Source organism: Callorhinus ursinus, unplaced genomic scaffold (assembly GCF_003265705.2).
Source record: "Callorhinus ursinus isolate GAN/ISIS: 27379988/994484 unplaced genomic scaffold, GSC_fseal_2.0 scaffold44, whole genome shotgun sequence".
Lineage (NCBI taxonomy): Eukaryota > Metazoa > Chordata > Mammalia > Carnivora > Otariidae > Callorhinus > Callorhinus ursinus.
The window spans coordinates 3,709,975-3,726,848 of NW_027397106.1; the positions used below are offsets into that span (position 1 = coordinate 3,709,975).

General features: G+C 45.0%; 1 protein-coding gene across 3 annotated transcripts in view; it reads left to right on the top strand.

The window, feature by feature from the left end:
* Positions 1-15,987, top strand: part of BIN2 (bridging integrator 2) — a 29,418-nt gene extending 13,431 nt beyond the window's left edge. For 2 of the 3 annotated variants that reach the window (XM_025882652.2, XM_025882654.2), the window contains 11 exons: positions 1,646-1,700; positions 1,973-2,067; positions 2,586-2,681; positions 4,166-4,273; positions 4,585-4,670; positions 5,812-5,887; positions 6,761-6,843; positions 10,307-11,024; positions 12,918-12,989; positions 14,459-14,533; positions 15,513-15,987. In XM_025882652.2, the coding sequence (XP_025738437.1) occupies positions 1,646-1,700; positions 1,973-2,067; positions 2,586-2,681; positions 4,166-4,273; positions 4,585-4,670; positions 5,812-5,887; positions 6,761-6,843; positions 10,307-11,024; positions 12,918-12,989; positions 14,459-14,533; positions 15,513-15,542 (1,494 nt within the window). In that variant the 3' untranslated portion in view covers positions 15,543-15,987. The remainder of the gene's footprint in view (positions 1-1,645; positions 1,701-1,972; positions 2,068-2,585; positions 2,682-4,165; positions 4,274-4,584; positions 4,671-5,811; positions 5,888-6,760; positions 6,844-10,306; positions 11,025-12,917; positions 12,990-14,458; positions 14,534-15,512) is intronic. The other variant, XM_025882653.2, reaches the window with a different exon arrangement.
* Positions 15,988-16,874: the final 887 nt, after the last annotated feature.

The following is a 16,874-nucleotide window of genomic DNA, read 5'->3' on the forward strand; positions in this document are numbered from 1 at the left end:
CCGAAGGCAGTTGCTTAACCAACTGAGCCACCCAGGCACCCGATAAAAAAAATTTTAAAGTAAGTTGTTAGATAGAATTTTCTGATTTTTCAGTTTTTCTCCTATATATTTTTGTTGTTGTTGTTGTTGTTGTTGTTAAAGATTTCATTTATTTGACAGAGAGAGACACAGCAAGAGAGGGAACACAAGCAGGGGGAGTGGGAGAGGGAGAAGCAGGCTTCCCGCGGAGCAGGGAGCCCGATGTGGGGCTCGATCCCAGAACTCTGGGATCATGACCTGAGCTGAAGGCAGACGCGTAACAACTGAGCCACCCAGGTGCCCCTCCTATAAATTTTTTTTATACTTTTGGTATGCTCAGTAGCCTATCTAGTGCTGAAAACAAGCAAAACAAATGAATAAGTTCACAAGTGCTTTATGGTGTACGCATAATGCATCTTAGCTTGAATACTCCTTCCCCGAAACTGGTGTGAGGCTCACTATTCTGACCCATAGGCCCTGCCCTGTAGAATACACTAAAGTAGGCTGCCCCTTTCAGTCCAGGCCCACACTCCTGAAGTCAGACTCCAAATGTCAGTAGTCTGGCTTCAGCTCCCTTCTCATACAACTCCTAGAAACTGGAGTCCACACAGAGGAAAGAGACTAGAGTCAGAAGGGGCTTTAAGTAACAACAGAGGGAGCCTATGAAAGAGAAGACGCGGAGCAGGGTCTGGGAAAGATGCCTTCCAACATATGTGCAAGAGTTATCAGATCTATTCTGAGTACAGAAGGCCAGCCCGAGACCAGTGGGCCAGAGTTCTAGTAGAACTATTTAAAATTGAAGCATAACCTCAGCAAGAAGTCATGAGTTTCTGCTTGCAGGAGGTATTCAAGAAGCGGAGGCTAAATGAACATTTGTCAGAGTTCAGACAAAAGTGGTTCATCTGTTGGGTTGAGATTTGAACTTCCAAATTTAAATGATACCTTCCTTTCCTTTTCTCCCTTCTTTTTTTTCCAGAGAGGAGACCTAACTGTGCTTGGGAGGCCCAGCCAAAAAAAAAAAAAAGAGAGAGTTCAGACACAGGAGCGAAGACAGGATTGGGTAGATGCATAGAGCTATGGATGAGGCCACTGGAGTTGGGGCTGAGGGAGAATCAGGGATGAGCCATTTGGAAGGGAAGCGTAAAGGCTGTGACTGATGGAAGGGAAGGGTGAAGGGAGGCGAGGCAGAGAAGGATGTCGGGGGAGAAGAGGGATGGCCTGTGTGAGGGTTCACGGGAGAAAGAAGGCTGAGCGTCTACAGAAGGTGGTGGTGGTTTACTTACCCAGAGAGGAAAGTATAAGCCAGGGCATCCCTCCCCAGAGAGGAAAGTATAAGCGTCACCTAGGACACCTAAATTTCAGCAGAGGAACTGGGGTACAGGCTTTTGTTCACCAGAAGGAAGAACAAGGGAAAGAAGGCCTGCAAGTGCCATGGGAACAATCTCCAAACAAAAACTGCCCCCAAAAAGACAACCAGCAACTTCTTGGTAAAGAGAACAAAGGCTAATTTATAACGTTTGCAAATTCCAGGATTGATTTCTGCCTTTAACCTACTCTTCTACCTTGACCTCTGAAGCATCTTTCCAAATGTATCTCTCTGGTCACCCAAAGCCCTTCTCCCTTGCAGGCAGAAGGCCAGAAGCTCTACAAGGACCTGAAGAACTTCCTTAGTGCCGTCAAAGGTGGGTAGTGTGCGGCACAGCCTGAGTGAGAGCTCTGAGGATGGGAGGAAAAACACCCAGTCTCCGGCGATTTGAGGCCTGGACCGTGTGGGCATAGGAAGAGCAATGTTTCCTGTCCCAGCCCCCGCCCAGCTTCCCTCTCAGGTCACCCGAACCTTCCGGGGGTGCGCGTCCTTCGGAAGTAGACCCGCTGATCTGCCCGTCGACCCATATGGCTATAGCAGCCTCCTTTGGGGGAAGCTGTAAGGTGGGACCGACTTCTTTCCTTTCAGTGATGCATGAAAGCTCAAAGAGAGTGTCGGAAACCCTGCAGGAGATCTACAGCAGCGAGTGGGACGGTCACGAGGAGCTGAAGGCCATTGCGGGGGTAAGAGTGTCCCGGCTTCACAGCTCTTCAGCACTCACTCCTGCCTTCTCTTAGCTTCTCCGTCCAAGCAAATAGGAAAGCAAAGGAGCCAGTCCGCGTCCTTCATGTGTATAGCCTCAGCAACAAGTGTTCCCTCATCTGCGGATTCCTCTGCAGTCCATCTTCCTCTCTTTAAAACCTTATGGAAGTTCTACCTACATAAAACCCAGCTGGTTGTCTTCAAAAACTAACTTCATGCAGTTTTTTCCTCCCAAATTTCCCTGTCCTTCAAGTCGAGTCCAAGACTGACCATCTCTTCCTGTTCTTGATGCCTGAAGGTATGTCCAGTGTCTTATAGGGCAGTTCCTGGGGGCAGGGGTGTTTCTTCATCTGACTCTTCACCAGAACCCAACGTGACATTCTAAACACAGCACTTCAGAAAGGAAGTTTGCTGCAGGAAGAATTTGGATTTTTCCCTGCTGGGCAGTTGTTGCTGAGAAGTGGGGCCCTCACCTCTGCCCTTTGCCTCTACCCCACAGAATAATGATCTCCTTTGGGAAGACTATGAAGAGAAACTAGCTGACCAGGCGTTGAGGACCATGGAAAACTACGTAGCCCAGTTCAGCGAGATTAAGGTAATCAGTTTCAGAGTCGAGGGTGGCCCCCAGAGTAAACATCCTAAGTAGAGTTCGAACCCACGGTTAGAAATGAAGCTAAGGGGGTGCCTGGGTGGCTCAGTCGTTAAGCATCTGCCTTCAGCTCAGGTCATGATCCCAGGGTCCTGCGAGCGAGCCCCACATCGAGCTCCCTGCTCAGCGGGGAGCCTGCTTCTCCCTCTCCCTCTGCCTGCCGCTCCCCCCTGCTTGTGCTCTCTCTCTCTCTCAGACAAATAAATTAAAAAATAAATTAAAAAAAAAACTAGCTGATATGTTTATTGTAGAGAAGAGGAAACTTGGAGGAGTCCTAATAATTATTTTTCAATACTGGGAGGTCTGTTAGGTGAAAGAGGGATGCATCCTGTTCTAAACGGTTTCAGAAAGCAGTGAGAATTCACTTACTCATCGAACTCAGATTTATGAAACACCTACTCCGTCGGGCACTGCGCTGCTTCTAGATTAATAGAGAGAAATTAGAGGGATCCTGATTTAAGTTTCTCATAGAAATATAAGTTTCTCATAGAAACTTAAATGAAATGAAATATACTGTGAAGTTGGGAGTTGAATTTCAACTCCAAGCAGAAGTTGAACTACTTACTTTGACTATTACAGAGAAGCTCCATGCACTAAATAGGAAGTTGGACCAGATAATCACTAAGATCCTTGCAAAATCTATGATTGGATTTGTAGTTTGGATGAGATTGAGTAGACGCTCTCTCGGTGCACACAATAATTTACTATTTTATTATGCTTTAGGGTTTTCAAAGCACTTTGTAGTCAGCGTTTGATCTTTAAAATATTTAAACACTGTAGAGCAGATGAGGCTGCTGAAGTTCCAGGAGAGATGTGCCTTGCCCTCCGTCATAAGGCTAATAAGTGGCAGCAATGGGAGTAAGACCCTAAACTCCTGACTTTGAATTCAGCTGGATCCTCAAGGCCGTTTCTCCTGGAGGCTGAACCCGTTTTTAGTGGGTTCATAGGAAATATTAACATTTAGTGCAGCCTTCCATGTGCTCTATAGAATTTCGCTTTACTCTATACCCGCTACACACACAGCCCCCATGAGAATTCCCATTCTTTCCAAATAGTGAGGGAAATCCCATAGGCACCAAGCTGTTAGAAAGTGAAATTTGGGGGCGCCTGGGTGGCTCAGCCGTTAAGTGTCTGCCTTCGGCTCGGGTCGTGATCCCAGCATCCTGGGATCGAGCCCCACATCAGGCTCCCTGCTCTGCGGGAAGCCTGCTTCTCCCTCTCCCACTCCCCCTGCTTGTGTTCCCAGTCTCGCTGTCTCTCTCTCTGTCAAATAAACAAATAAAATCTTTAAAAAAAAAAAGAAAGAAAGAAAGAAAGTGAAATTTGGTAACAGGGCCCAGTAATTGTGCCTCTCTGTTTGCTACTCTGTTACCTGCGTCCTGGCCACTGGAAAGTGAGTATCAAGGCCCTCTCTCCTGACTCTGGGTTAGGAAAGAATTGCCAAGCGGGGTCGGAAACTCGTGGACTATGACAGTGCCCGGCACCACCTGGAGGCGGTGCAGAATGCCAAGAAGAAAGATGAGGCCAAGACCACCAAGGTAAAAAACAAAAAAAACCCAGGTGAAACCCTGCCTTCCTTCCCCCGATAACTGTGGCAGGTGGCTGGGCCAAGCCGGGCTTAGGAAATGACAAATTCAGCATCCAGCATCCTGAAGGAAATCCTGTTTCCCCTGGCCCCGATGCTCGAAGGAAAGTCAGAGACGCAAGGCTGGGGAGGGCATGGGTCTGGGGAAGGAGAGGCATGGTTCCAGGTAAGCCGAGTCCCTGAAAGAAGGCAGGGAATAAAGGCGGCAGCCTCCAGCCCTAGATTCCGGATTGAGGGAGACTGTCCTGTCTCTTACACCCGCAGGCAGAGGAAGAGTTCAACAAAGCCCAGAGTGTGTTTGAAGACCTGAACCAGGAACTGCTAGAGGAGCTGCCTGTTCTTTATCATAGGTAATGACTGACAGGAAAGGCCTAGACTCCTGGGCCTGTGGAGGCCCAGGTTACCTGGCAACCCAAGCATGTCACCTCATGAGAAGAGCTCTGTTCCAAGAGTGGGATGTCACCTCAGCCCTGCTACTGGCTTGCTGGGTGATACTAGGCAAACTGCCTTATCGCCCCAGACCCTGGTTTCTTCATCTGCAATGAAGAAAGAGATAGCGGGGCTTGCCCTGCTGGCTTTTCCGGTTTAAAGGCAAGATGCTTCTTGGATAGGAGAGATCTTGGCAAGTAAATTACTGCCATCATGGGAACTAGGAATGCTTCAGTGTGTATTGTTTTAAACGAGCTTGGTTCATGAACATCCAGATTGACCTAGAAGATAAACCATGGGATGATTATTTCTATCAGGGATGTCTTTGCTTCACAGAAGGTAAAAGTGTTTTAGATGTATCTGGGTAGAAATTCTATTTGTATCCTATTTTCATCATACAAAATACGCTGCAATGCAGTTGTAGTCAGTATTTTATATTGCCACTTAATATTAGTCTGTGTATGATGGAGCCTTTTTAATAACTACATGTATTCTAAAACACTAGTTATGTGACTCCTAATTTAAATAGCCTTGAAATTTAGTACAGTTTCTTTAAATGTAAACTCCCCCAATTCATTTATAGTAGAATTCCACTAATGTGCATACAGCTCCATAGCAGTCCAAGTATTGCATAATGAGAAAGAATAATTACTTATTATAATAATTATAATTGTACGGCCTTGTATTTATAGCGTACTTTAAAAATTCTTCAGAGTACTTTCATTCATATCACTTTAATACCTAAAGAGCCCAAATCAAGTGAGCTTCATGCAACTAGAAGTCTCTTATACTTTGGTGTCAGACTGGGCTGTTAAATGTCTCCTCTGACCTTCCCACACTTCGGAGAGTCAAGTGTGCTACTGGCCTGGCTCTGACGAATCCAGATCCCAGAACATCCTGAGTCTTAGGGTGCGGGGCGCTTTTCTCTGAGGAGTCTTAGTGTTGGCTTAAGCTCCTACCTTGTATTTCAAAGGTTTCCTTTACTAACCCTTACCTGTATGTGTTGTTGTGGGGTTTTTTGTTATTGTTTTGGTTTTTGTTTGTTTTTTTGCCTCCTGATAGTCGTATTGGCTGTTACGTGACCATCTTCCAAAACATTTCCAACCTGAGGGATGTCTTCTACAGGGAGATGAGCAAGGTGAGAAACCTCTGGCCAATGTAGATGCCTAGGTGGGTTTCCCTAGGAAATATGAAAGTAGCCCTAATTTACATAATCATATTAAATATTGATATTGGCACCACAGGTTTTTACTTTTCTCTTGTGATGAAAAAACAGCACTTGATTGACGGTGTTGAACTGTGTCAAAGCACAAGTATACACATCAGAGGGCCCTCCCCGTCTCCATTAACAACTGAATGATGGCATCCAGACTTGAGCTTCAGATAAATAGAGGAGGTTAGGCCTATGGAAGGAAGAGCTGAAGTGGGGAACCAAGCTGTGAATCGTTATCTTTAGCTGCTACGGAGGAGGGAGGGCAGTGTTTAAACACAGGTCTGTCTCTCGGGTAGTTGGGCAGGAAGAGAGAAGGCCAGTCCTTTTCAGTGAGCGGCAGCCACAGAACACGACCTCGTGGGGCCTTTTCTAGTCCTGGGATTCCAAGACTCTGTTCTGTCACGTCATTAATTAAATTCATGCACACATCCATATATTCCTCTCCACAGTTGCTTTAGCTAAATTATGGTTTGCCTCGTTAATATTACAATGGGTTTTTCTTTCCCTGGATTACCTGAGAGAAGCTAGAACCTCAACTCAAACATCAAACACCAAGGACCCGGCCTTGAGAGAGCCGCCAATCTGTTGGAAGGGGCAGAACTTAAGACACAGCCAGTCAAGGAAGAAGGGGCAGGACAGAACCCTCGATGCTAGTGCAAAAGAGATGAGGGGGAATCTTATAGTGAAGGGTGCGGAGGTTTTATTCTGGGAACTGTCTGAAAGGGAGGAGAGAAGGGATATATATGCCCGTCTCGGGTTTCCCACTGGCTAGCAACCCGTCTCTCTTGCTGGCTGTAGCTGAACCACAGTCTCTACGAGGTGATGAGCAAACTGGAGAAGCAGCATTCCGACAAAGTCTTTGTGGTGAAGGGAGTATCAAGGTGAGCAACTCCTGAGACTCCTTGCTCCTTCGCTTGTCCTGTGAACATACGCAAACACTCTCATTTCCATCCCTAATCCTGGCCTTCCCTTCATGTTCACGTGCATGGTGTCGTTTATTTGCATTATGCCCCTATATAAATTCTTTTTCTTTGTATGAAATATTTCAGCTATCACTAAAGGTATAAGGAATAATACACTAAAAAAGAGGAATACAGTAAGTAGCCATACTGCCGTCAAATTTAAGAAATCAACTATTATAAGTATTATTGAAGTGCCCAGTGTCCCCCTCCCCACTCATCCTGCCCCTCACCAAAGGTAGCCACTGTCTTAAATTTAGTATTTACTTTTCCTGTGCTTTTCTTTTTACTTCTCTTATACACACAGAAAATACCGTTTTGCGTGTTTTTAAACTTCATAAAATGGAATTATACTATATATGTACTTTTGCAACTCCTTTTGCTCTCTTTGTACCCTCTGTGAGGGTCATTTATCCTGTTGCTGCATGTTGCTAGCCCTGGTCTTTCCTCTCCCTAACTGTTATGGATGCTGTTGCTTAGCTGGTCTACAGTTTATTTATCTATCCTCCTGCTAATAGACATTTGGGTTGTTCTCCAGTTTCTTGCTATCACAAATAATGTTGCAATGGACACATTTTACATTGCTCCTGTGGCTATTACCAAGAGTGTCTTTAGGGTGTATACTGGGAGTGGAGTTGCTGAGTCATAGTCTGTGCATTTGGGCCTCTTCAGCCTTGCTAGGTATTGGCATTGTCAAATGGCTCTCCAAAGTGACCGTTGCACTGTACAACCCACCAGCAGTAAATAAAAGCCCCCATTGCTCCCTATTCTTGCTACATGTGACATTGTCAGACTTACTAATTTTTTCAAACTAACAGGTACGAAATGGAATTTTTTGCGATTTTAATTCGTATCTCCACAATTGCTAGCTAGCATGAACATCTTTCCGTGTTATTGGCCATTAAATTTCCTTTCAGTGACTTTCCTGTTTATCCTTGTTTTCACATTTTTCATTTAGATTGTTTACCTTTTAAAATTTTTTTTTTTAGATTTTATTTATTTGTCAGAGCACAAGCAGGGGGAGCGGCAGGCAGAGGGAGAGGGAGAAGCAGGCTCCCCGCTGAGCAGGGAGCCGGATGTGGTCCTGGGATCATGACCTGAGCCGAAGGCAGACACATGACTGACTGAGCCACCCAGCATCCCTAGATTGTTTACCTTTTTTAAAAAATTGATTTATAGAAGGTATTTGTGTGTGTGTGTGTGTATTCTGGATATTAATTCTTTAATGATATGCACTGCAAATATCTTCTCAACCTGTTATGGATTACTTTTCGTGTGTGTGTGTGTGTGTGTGTGTGTGTGTGTGTGTGTTCATACATTATGCTGATAAACAAGCAATTCAGTGGTCCTTTAGAATGTGATCACTTTCTCATTCTGAAGCCTTTGCTTGGGAGGATTTAAGTTCCTTCTGTGAACAAGGTTTTATGCTGAGAGTTAGAGATCCAAAGACATAGGAGACATGTCCTTTGGGTGATTTACCAGAAGTTGGAAGGACAGACGGTGTACCTAAGGAAAGAAGGAACGATATAAGCTTGCCTATACTAAGTACCTAATGAGACCAGCAGGAATTCCAGAGAGGTGAGTACTTCCCATGGTATGGATGGTCAGGGAAGACTTTGAAAGGAGATGGTGAAACTGATCTTGGGACTTGAAAGTAGAATCAGGCTCACATTTGTTATTTGTACTATTCATCTAGCAATTTGTTACAGACTATTAAAAATAATCACTAAAGGATCAATGTAGATTTCCTAGATGAATTCCCTTTTGCTCCAAAAATTCTGTTTCTCCGCATTGAAAGCCAGAGTTCTTTCTAATCATCCATTCGTCTGAAACCTACTATCACTTAAACCAAGATGTCCCAGAACCTTGTAGGGAAATCTGTTTTTTTCTTGCTATGTCCTGGGCCTTCTATACCTGCTAACCCCGAGAATGCTAGTGCTAGAAAGAACCTATGTCAGCCAGCTTGTCTCACGTCAGAAACTCCCACAAGGCAGGAACTAAGTTTCTCTCTTTATCTTCCTATCCCTGTCTCCCATCCTTGTGCCCACATTAATTGGTACCTGTCGAGTAAATACTTGTGGGTTGCTTAATCAGTCTGTGGACAGTACATAGGAGGCACTTGAGGAGGTGAGTAGAAGTCAAGCCGATGTGGGCTGTAGAAGCACTCAGCAGGGTATCCAGCCTGCTTGATGAATGTTAGAGTCAATTTCATTATTCGTGGTAATTGTGTTCTATAAACTCAGCAGGGTATCCAGCCTGCTTGATGAATGTTAGAGTCAATTTCATTATTCGTGGTAATTGTGTTCTATAAAGCCACGGTGAGCACGGGATTGGTGAATACTGAACCATTGCTGCTACGGGAAACACAGAGTTAGGTTCCTGTGAGCCCCTGCTCCCAACGTTTTCATCAGCCCGTCAATACATAACCTCGTCTCATGTGTGTTTCTGTTTAAAGACACCTTATTTAATACATACTGCTGGGGCACCTGCGTGGCTCAGTCGGTTAAGCATCCGACTCTTGATTTCAGCTCAGATCGTGAGCTCTGGTTTGTGGGATGGAGCCCCGCATCAGGCTCTGCACTCAGCATGCAGTCTGCTCGGGATTCTCCCTCTGCCTCTGCTTCTCCCCCTGCTTGTGCTCGCTCTCTAAATAAATAAACAAATAAATAAATAATACATATTGTTGATTCCTTCATATTGAACTGCCAGCCAACAGCACCAGAACTCATGCCGGAGTGACGTTTCTCTAGTGTGTTTTTTTCTCTGTAAGGCACATCACACTCTTCTGGCTCTAAGCACTTTAGTGCTATACTTGGAGGCCATTTTAAACAGCAAAATCACCAACAAAAGGCACAACAATGTGAAAAACATGGCCAAAAGGACACATTTGCAGTATAAGAGCTGAAACAAGGCAGAGGATTGCCTTCTTAGACCTCAGCTGGGAAAGTGCCCGTTAGGCGCTCATTTTTCAAAGCTCACACATGTCCGTGGCTGGCCGCAAAAGCAAAATGAGTATTAATTTTGGAGTTGTAAATAAATTTTAGGGAGTAGGTGAATTTGCAAATACAGAATCCTCAAGGATCAACTGTATATCACCCATGGAATCTTTTCCACAGAGAAAATATTTTGTCAGCGTTTTGCTGTGTTTCTTTCTCGTCTTGTTTTCTATATATGTTTTTACATAATTGAGATCGTGATATGGATAAAATTTTGTAGCCTCTTTTTCACCTTAGGAAGCATTATTGCAAAGTATACAGACTTTCTCATATTTTACATTGCTTTGTTCTGTTTTATTGTTATGTGCGTGCATCATTATTTATTTGGGGGTGTTTGGGTTGCTTCCAGTTTTTAGCTCTTCTGAATCTGAATGCTCTTACTTTTTCAGCAGCAGCAGACGCTCTTTGGTCATCTCTTCCCCAGTTTGCACGTCTGCGGTCTCTAGCCCCCTGACCTCACCTACCAGTCCCTCTGCGCTTTCTTTGAAGAATGACAAGGACTCCACCTCAGCAAGTGAAGAAGAGCTGGCATCTGATCTGGCCCAGGGAGAAGAGGATTCCAAGATTAAAGAGCCCTTAAAAGACAAGGAAAGAGAAGAGGAAGAGTCTGAAGCAAGCTCCTCTGAGGAAGAGCCTCTCCCAGCTTGCAATGGCCCCGCCCAGGCCCAGCCCTCTCCCGCCATTGAGGGCAGCAGGTCCCAGGAGAAAGTTCTCCCTTGCTCGCCATCTCCATCGCCAGGCAGTGCTCTTATCCCTTCAGAGCAGCCCTCTTCTCTCCCAGAAGTAGTCCTCCGAACCCGCACCTCAAGTGAAGGATCTGAACAACCAAAGAAGAGAGCCTCTATCCAGAGGACCTCAGCACCTCCGAATAGGCCTCCTCCACCCAGAGCCACTCCCAGCCCCAGGCACTCCTCAGGGAACATACCCTCTAGCCCTCTAGCCTCTGAGCAGGGTTCACCTACCAGTCCCAGGGCCTCCTTAGAGGTTTCTCCTGACCCACAGCCACCAGAGAAGCCAGTAAGAACTTCTGAGGCCAGAGAAAAGGAAAACATCAACAATCTGAACCCAGAAGAACTTTGTACTTCCCCTACCTTGATGATGTCTGAGGTGAGATTGGATCTGGTTGAGTCTTTTTTTTTTTAAGATTTTATTTATTTGAGAGAGAAAGAGAGCATGAGAGGGGGAGGGTCAGAGGGAGAAGCAGACTACCCACTGAGTGGGGAGCTTGATGTGGGGCTCAATCCTGGGACTCCAGGATCATAACCTGAGCCCAAGGCAGACACTTAACCGACTGAGCCACCCAGGCGCCACCAGGTTGAGTCTTTATTCCCTTTTAAAACCTCCATGTAGATCATCTTTACTATAGTAAGCTTGCCCCAGTTGATAAGCTCTTATGTCATTAGATTACAGTTTTAAGGATATTCTTGGATACCTTTTTTGATTCTGGGGATTGTTTCACATATCCATAGCAACTAATTCAGTGACCTGTACTCTTAGGGTAGTTGACTTCTGCAAAGGACTATCTCTAATCTTATTATTATGAGCAGATTCTTGCTAATTTCTTTCTTTTGCTCCAAGTTCTGGGAGTTCCCAATATAAAGAATCTACAACTGGCATCCTGAGCTTTACCTTCTTTAGTGGGGGATGGGGAGGAGGGTCTCATTTCAGTTTGTCATACTTAACGGCTATGGTAAGCAAAATGGCATCTGCAAATTTCCGAGGTCTGTCTACTTTGATGAGAGAGGCATAGAAGAAGGAACTCACAGGGGAGAGTAAAGCAAAAGGGATAGTCTTTTGAAAGGTGAGGATATGGATGAGAAAAGGATTGTGTTAAAATAGAGACCGAGAGCCCGTGGAGAGCACCCAGTTCCCTAAAGGATCTGGAAATCAAGTCACATTCTATTCAAATTACATGGAAAGGCTTAATCATATAGGAGAGAGGTTTGACTTGTCCTTTGAGATTCCTGAGGGCAGAACTATGTGTAAAGACTTTTTTCCCCCAAGTACATTTTGGATCAATATAAGAGGAACTTTAAGCAATTAGCTCTGTTTAAAAAGATAATATGGAAACACAATTTGAAATACAGGGGAAAGGGGGCACAGGGACTTCCAAAAACAAAAATAGGGTAGGCCACCTTGAGAAATAGCCCTCTTTCCTTGCTGTTGAAAGCTAAGGATATATAATCACCTGTCAGGTGCATTGTAGAGAAGATTATGGTGAGACATCTAACTAGATGGCACCAAGATTCACTCACTCATTCATTCATTCATTCATTCATTCATTCCCTACTTACTGAGCCCCTGCTATGTGCTGGGCACTTTTTTAGGAGGTGGGATATGACAGTGAACAAAACACAAAACTCTCTGCCTTCCTGCATCTTACATTCTAGTGGGGGGGGGGGGGGGAGGAATAAGGGAGATAGGCAAGAAACAGTAAGTAAAATGACAATTTAGCGATGATAAGAGATAGAAAAATTAAGTAGGGGAAGGTACAGGGAGTGAAGGCTAAATTGCAGGGAGTTTTTTGTTTTTGTTTTCGTTTTTTTTTTAAACATTTTATTTATTTATTTGACAGAGAGCACAAGCAGGGGGAGTAGCAGACAGAGGGAGAAGGAGAAGCAGGCTCCCCACCGAGCAAGGAGCCCAAGGCGGGACTTGATCCCAGGACCCTGGGATCATGCCCTGAGCCAAAGGCAGATGCTTAACCGACTGAGCCACCCAGGCACCCGCTAAATTGCAGTTTTAAACAGAGTAGTTAGAGGAGACATTTGAGCAGTGAAGGAGGCCATGCAGACATCTGGGAGTCTGAGACTTCTGGTGCCCCTCCTTTCACACCACCCAATTCACACCACTGAAGCCTGACCAGGCTACCTCGAGGGCCTCCTGTTCTCTGGACATGGGTCCCGTGGGTACCAGCTAGCATGGACAAAGGGTCCAGGGGTGGCATCCAGGGTGTGAAGGTGTGGAACTCTCTCCTCTGTTGTCCACTTTGATCCACAGGTCTTTTCAGAGTCTGACCCGACCGAGGACAAGGAAGAGAATAGTAAGCTCACCTCTGCTGACTCCCCTGAGGTACTGACATCTAAGTCGTCAACATTATTATGCTCTCCGTCTTGATTCACATGAGGTGCAGAAGGTCCTAACGGAGCAAGATAGGAAACTTTTTCCCTTTGTTGGCTTCTAGGCTGAGGAAGCTCTACTGATGGAGAGAAATGTGCAGGGTGTGTAGACAGTGAATAAGCACAGGGTAAATGTGGGATTTTGAGTAGGTAAAGTGTAGCTACTTTTCACTTCCCTGCACTAAAAAGAGCAATTCAACAGCATGGAAAAATCAAAATTAATTTATATTTGACTTTGTGATATATTATATGATTTTAGTATGGGGTCAGCAAAAGAGTGAATAAAACAGGTTTGCCTCTTGGGCATCATCTTATTGTAGGGGAGATGGTAGGGGCCAAGATACTGTCTATTTTTGAGAAACAGTCTAGTAACACTGTCCTCCTTGGGAAAGAGATACAGGGTACAACCTCCTACCCCCTGAAGCCACCTCCTTAAATATACATATATTGGAGATTTATAGTGTTTTCTTACTCCCAGCCTCTCCTCTGGGATTGCTTGGTCATCAGCTAAGGAGACATATTTTTCCTTCCGCATTAAGCAGCTAGAGCATCTCAGATCCTAGCCTATCAGAGTCATCAATCTCCTGAGGCCTATGTCCTGCGAGATCTGTTCACTTCCCTTCCTACAGATGCACCATAAGTCATACTTTCCCTCAAGCAGAATTATGGACATATCACATATTAAAATGGGTAAATAAAAAGAAAACTGTGAGCAAATCTGTTCTTGCTCAGCATTTGAGTCACCTGAGAGAATGAAGGTTCTCTGAAAGAAAGTAACTTTCTGGGAGGTGGTATTACCTTTGGGGCAGTTCATAGCCTGGAATTCGAGGAGGAAATAAGAAGGAAAATCCCTTAAAGGAGAAAGCACCTCAGAGTACCAAGGTCTTCTTCCCCTGGCTTAGCAGTTCCTAGGCAGGGCTTTCCAAACCTTGGGTACCCATCTAAGAACCCAGAACTTTTCCCAAAGAAACCGTCATGCCACTTGCCTTTCCTAACCACCATAGCTTAGGATCATCTCAGTGTGAGAGCCGCAGTGCATTCCCGAGGAGGGTTAGTCTAAAAGTGGTAGGTAGTGGTTTTAAGGCCTATATTTATAGTCTCACAGACTCCCACATAGATTTATATACAGATGCATGTCACACAGATCACACGGTGTCTGATCATGGAAACAATGGGAGTCCAAAGACCTGGTTTCCTGTCCCAGCAGGTCATTTGATCCTTTGAATCTCGGTCTCTTGGTCTGTGACAGAGAATGACAGTAAAGCCTTCCCTGATGCTCTCAGGCCATAGTAAAACAACATTGTATGTCTGCCCTTTGTATTGTCTATGACCCTCGTAAATGTAAGGCACAGAAGACCCTTCGAAGCTGAGAGACTCGGGAGGTTGAGCCACTTCTCACTGGCAGAACTCTTCTCTTTGCAGAGCCAAGATCTTCAGCTTCAAGTCTCTGCAGTTCCAGAAGAGAGCAATGTCATGGCAACCATGCCTCAAGAAGAGGTAAGGAGGCCAGATAACACAGAGAATGGGGTGAGTGGTAAGACTCACATTGGGGGTGGACAGAGGTTTGGTTACAGTCTGGAAACCTCACCATGGGCTACCAGGGGAACCCGGCAGTGAACAACATCCTCAGGGCAAAGTCAAGCAGGCGGGAGCCAGAGGAACCAAGAGTGACCTGGGACTTTGTGGTTTCTGTGCCCATTTCCCAGCACTTGGCCTTGAACCTTTTACCTCTCACCATAGCCTTATCTCCTAAATATATTTTTTTTAAGATTTTATGTATTTATTTGATAGAGAGCACAAGCAGGGGGAGTGGCAGGCAGAGGGAGAGGGAGAAGCAGTCTCCCTGCTGAGCAGGGAGCCCAATGTGGGGCTTGATCCCAGGACCATGGGACCCCCTAAATATTTTTATCTGAACTTATTTCAAAGTAGTTAAGTGGGGCACCTGGGTGGCTCAGTCGGTTAAGTGTCTGACTCTCGATTTCGGCTCAGGTTGAGATCAAGCCTCACATGGGGCTTCTCACTGGGCATGGAACCTGCTTAAGAGTCTCTCTCTCTCCCTCTCCCCCAGCCCCTCCCCTCCCCCACTAACACACACACACACACACACACACACACACACACACACTCTCTCTCTCTCTCTCTCTCTCTCTCTCTCTCAAAAAAAAAAAAGTTAAGATATATAAAAGGCACACTAAAAGGTAAACACACACACACACACAAAATATACTCAGAAGTAAATTAGTAACAGTGACCTAAAATGGAGCTAGGCAAGTACAAAAACACATTCTATAAAATAAAACTGTGGAGGATGGACCACAAAGTTGGTTCCACACTTCCTAATATCCAAGAAGAAGAGGCAAACCTGGTCAGTTCACCCAGTTCATGATGCCCATTCCTTAAGAGAGAAACAAGTCCCCCCCCCCCCAGTTGGTGGGAGGGCAGATCAGCATCTAACCCAATCCTGTTTACTTTCCAGGTATCTACAGTTCAAACTGACTACCTATGAAGGGAAACTGTCAAGACCTCCACACACACCTCCCCAGACAAGGTCCTCAGCTAGAGGGTATATAGGTCAGAGGGACTTAAGATCTAGCATTCATTTTTAGGTTCTCCAACCATATGAACGCTGGTGGTCTCTAAAGATCTAGCATTAATGGAGGCTGAGGAGCAGACTTAGGGGAGGGAGGGCAGCAGGCTTAGGAGAAGAAACTATTAGATCCCGGGAATATTTAATTCAGGCTTTAGCATTGTTAGAATAAAAAGACTTTATATATTAAGTAAAGTGGGCCAAAAATGACTATAAAAAGCATAAGCATCTGTAGACAGAGACACGTCCACATAGAGACTCATTACCACACATATTCAGAAAACAGTGAACCGCTCATTTTGCAAGACTTAGAGGCAAAAGAACAGATTTTCAGGTTGTTAAATAAAGTATTACTCTGACTGTGTTATGGATTGTTTTTTTGACACAAAGAGTTACAGCCCAGCACTGTGTTCTCCACTTAGGTAAGGTTATTGATTCTACCTCACGTTCAGAAAGCTTTAGTCACATCCTTGACCCCCAGCCCCAGTCGGAATGACGCCAGGGGCCCCAGGCTCCTTTCCTCAATCCAGATGCTCTGTGGCATGCCCCTCACCCCCACTTTCAGCTAACAAGCAAATACCCTGGGAAAGGGGTTACATTTTAGAGCTGTAGCTAGTGTTTACAGTCTGCTACTTGGTGTAACTGAGTATCTGAGCAGGATGGAAGGAGAAATGGAACTCCCAAGTGAAGGGAAAGGATACAAAGTACAGTAATAGAATGGAAATGGTGAGGAATTTAGAATCCGAAATCCTGTATTCAAGTCCTATCATTTACTTCAGTGAAAACATTAAAAACACACTTTGAAGTTCTGCCACCCTAATAAACACACACATGCAGATGTTCCTCCATTTTTGCTTCTGTTTCTGGGGTTATGGACAGTGTCGCAATTCATGCAGTCATTCAGCAAGCATTTATTAGCACCTGCTCTGCACCAAGCACCATACTAGGTACTAGAGAAATAATGAGGAAAAAAAGTGAGAACTTTATGGAGACAGACTATTGAGCAGGGAGCAGAATGGGCAGGATTTAGGAATGTGTTAGAAGAGGAGACATGACCGAAGTTACAGTGAATTACTCTGGGTTAGGCTTGAGAGACTAGGCTTTGGTGGTGCCATTCTCCTAAATGGTGGTAACAGGAGAACAGGCATCACTGCGTGTGGGTTCTCTGCTCGCAAACAACAAACTGCCCCGATGAAGCAATAAAGAATATGTTGTGAGGACATTAGGCAGCTCATAGAACTGGAAGAACAG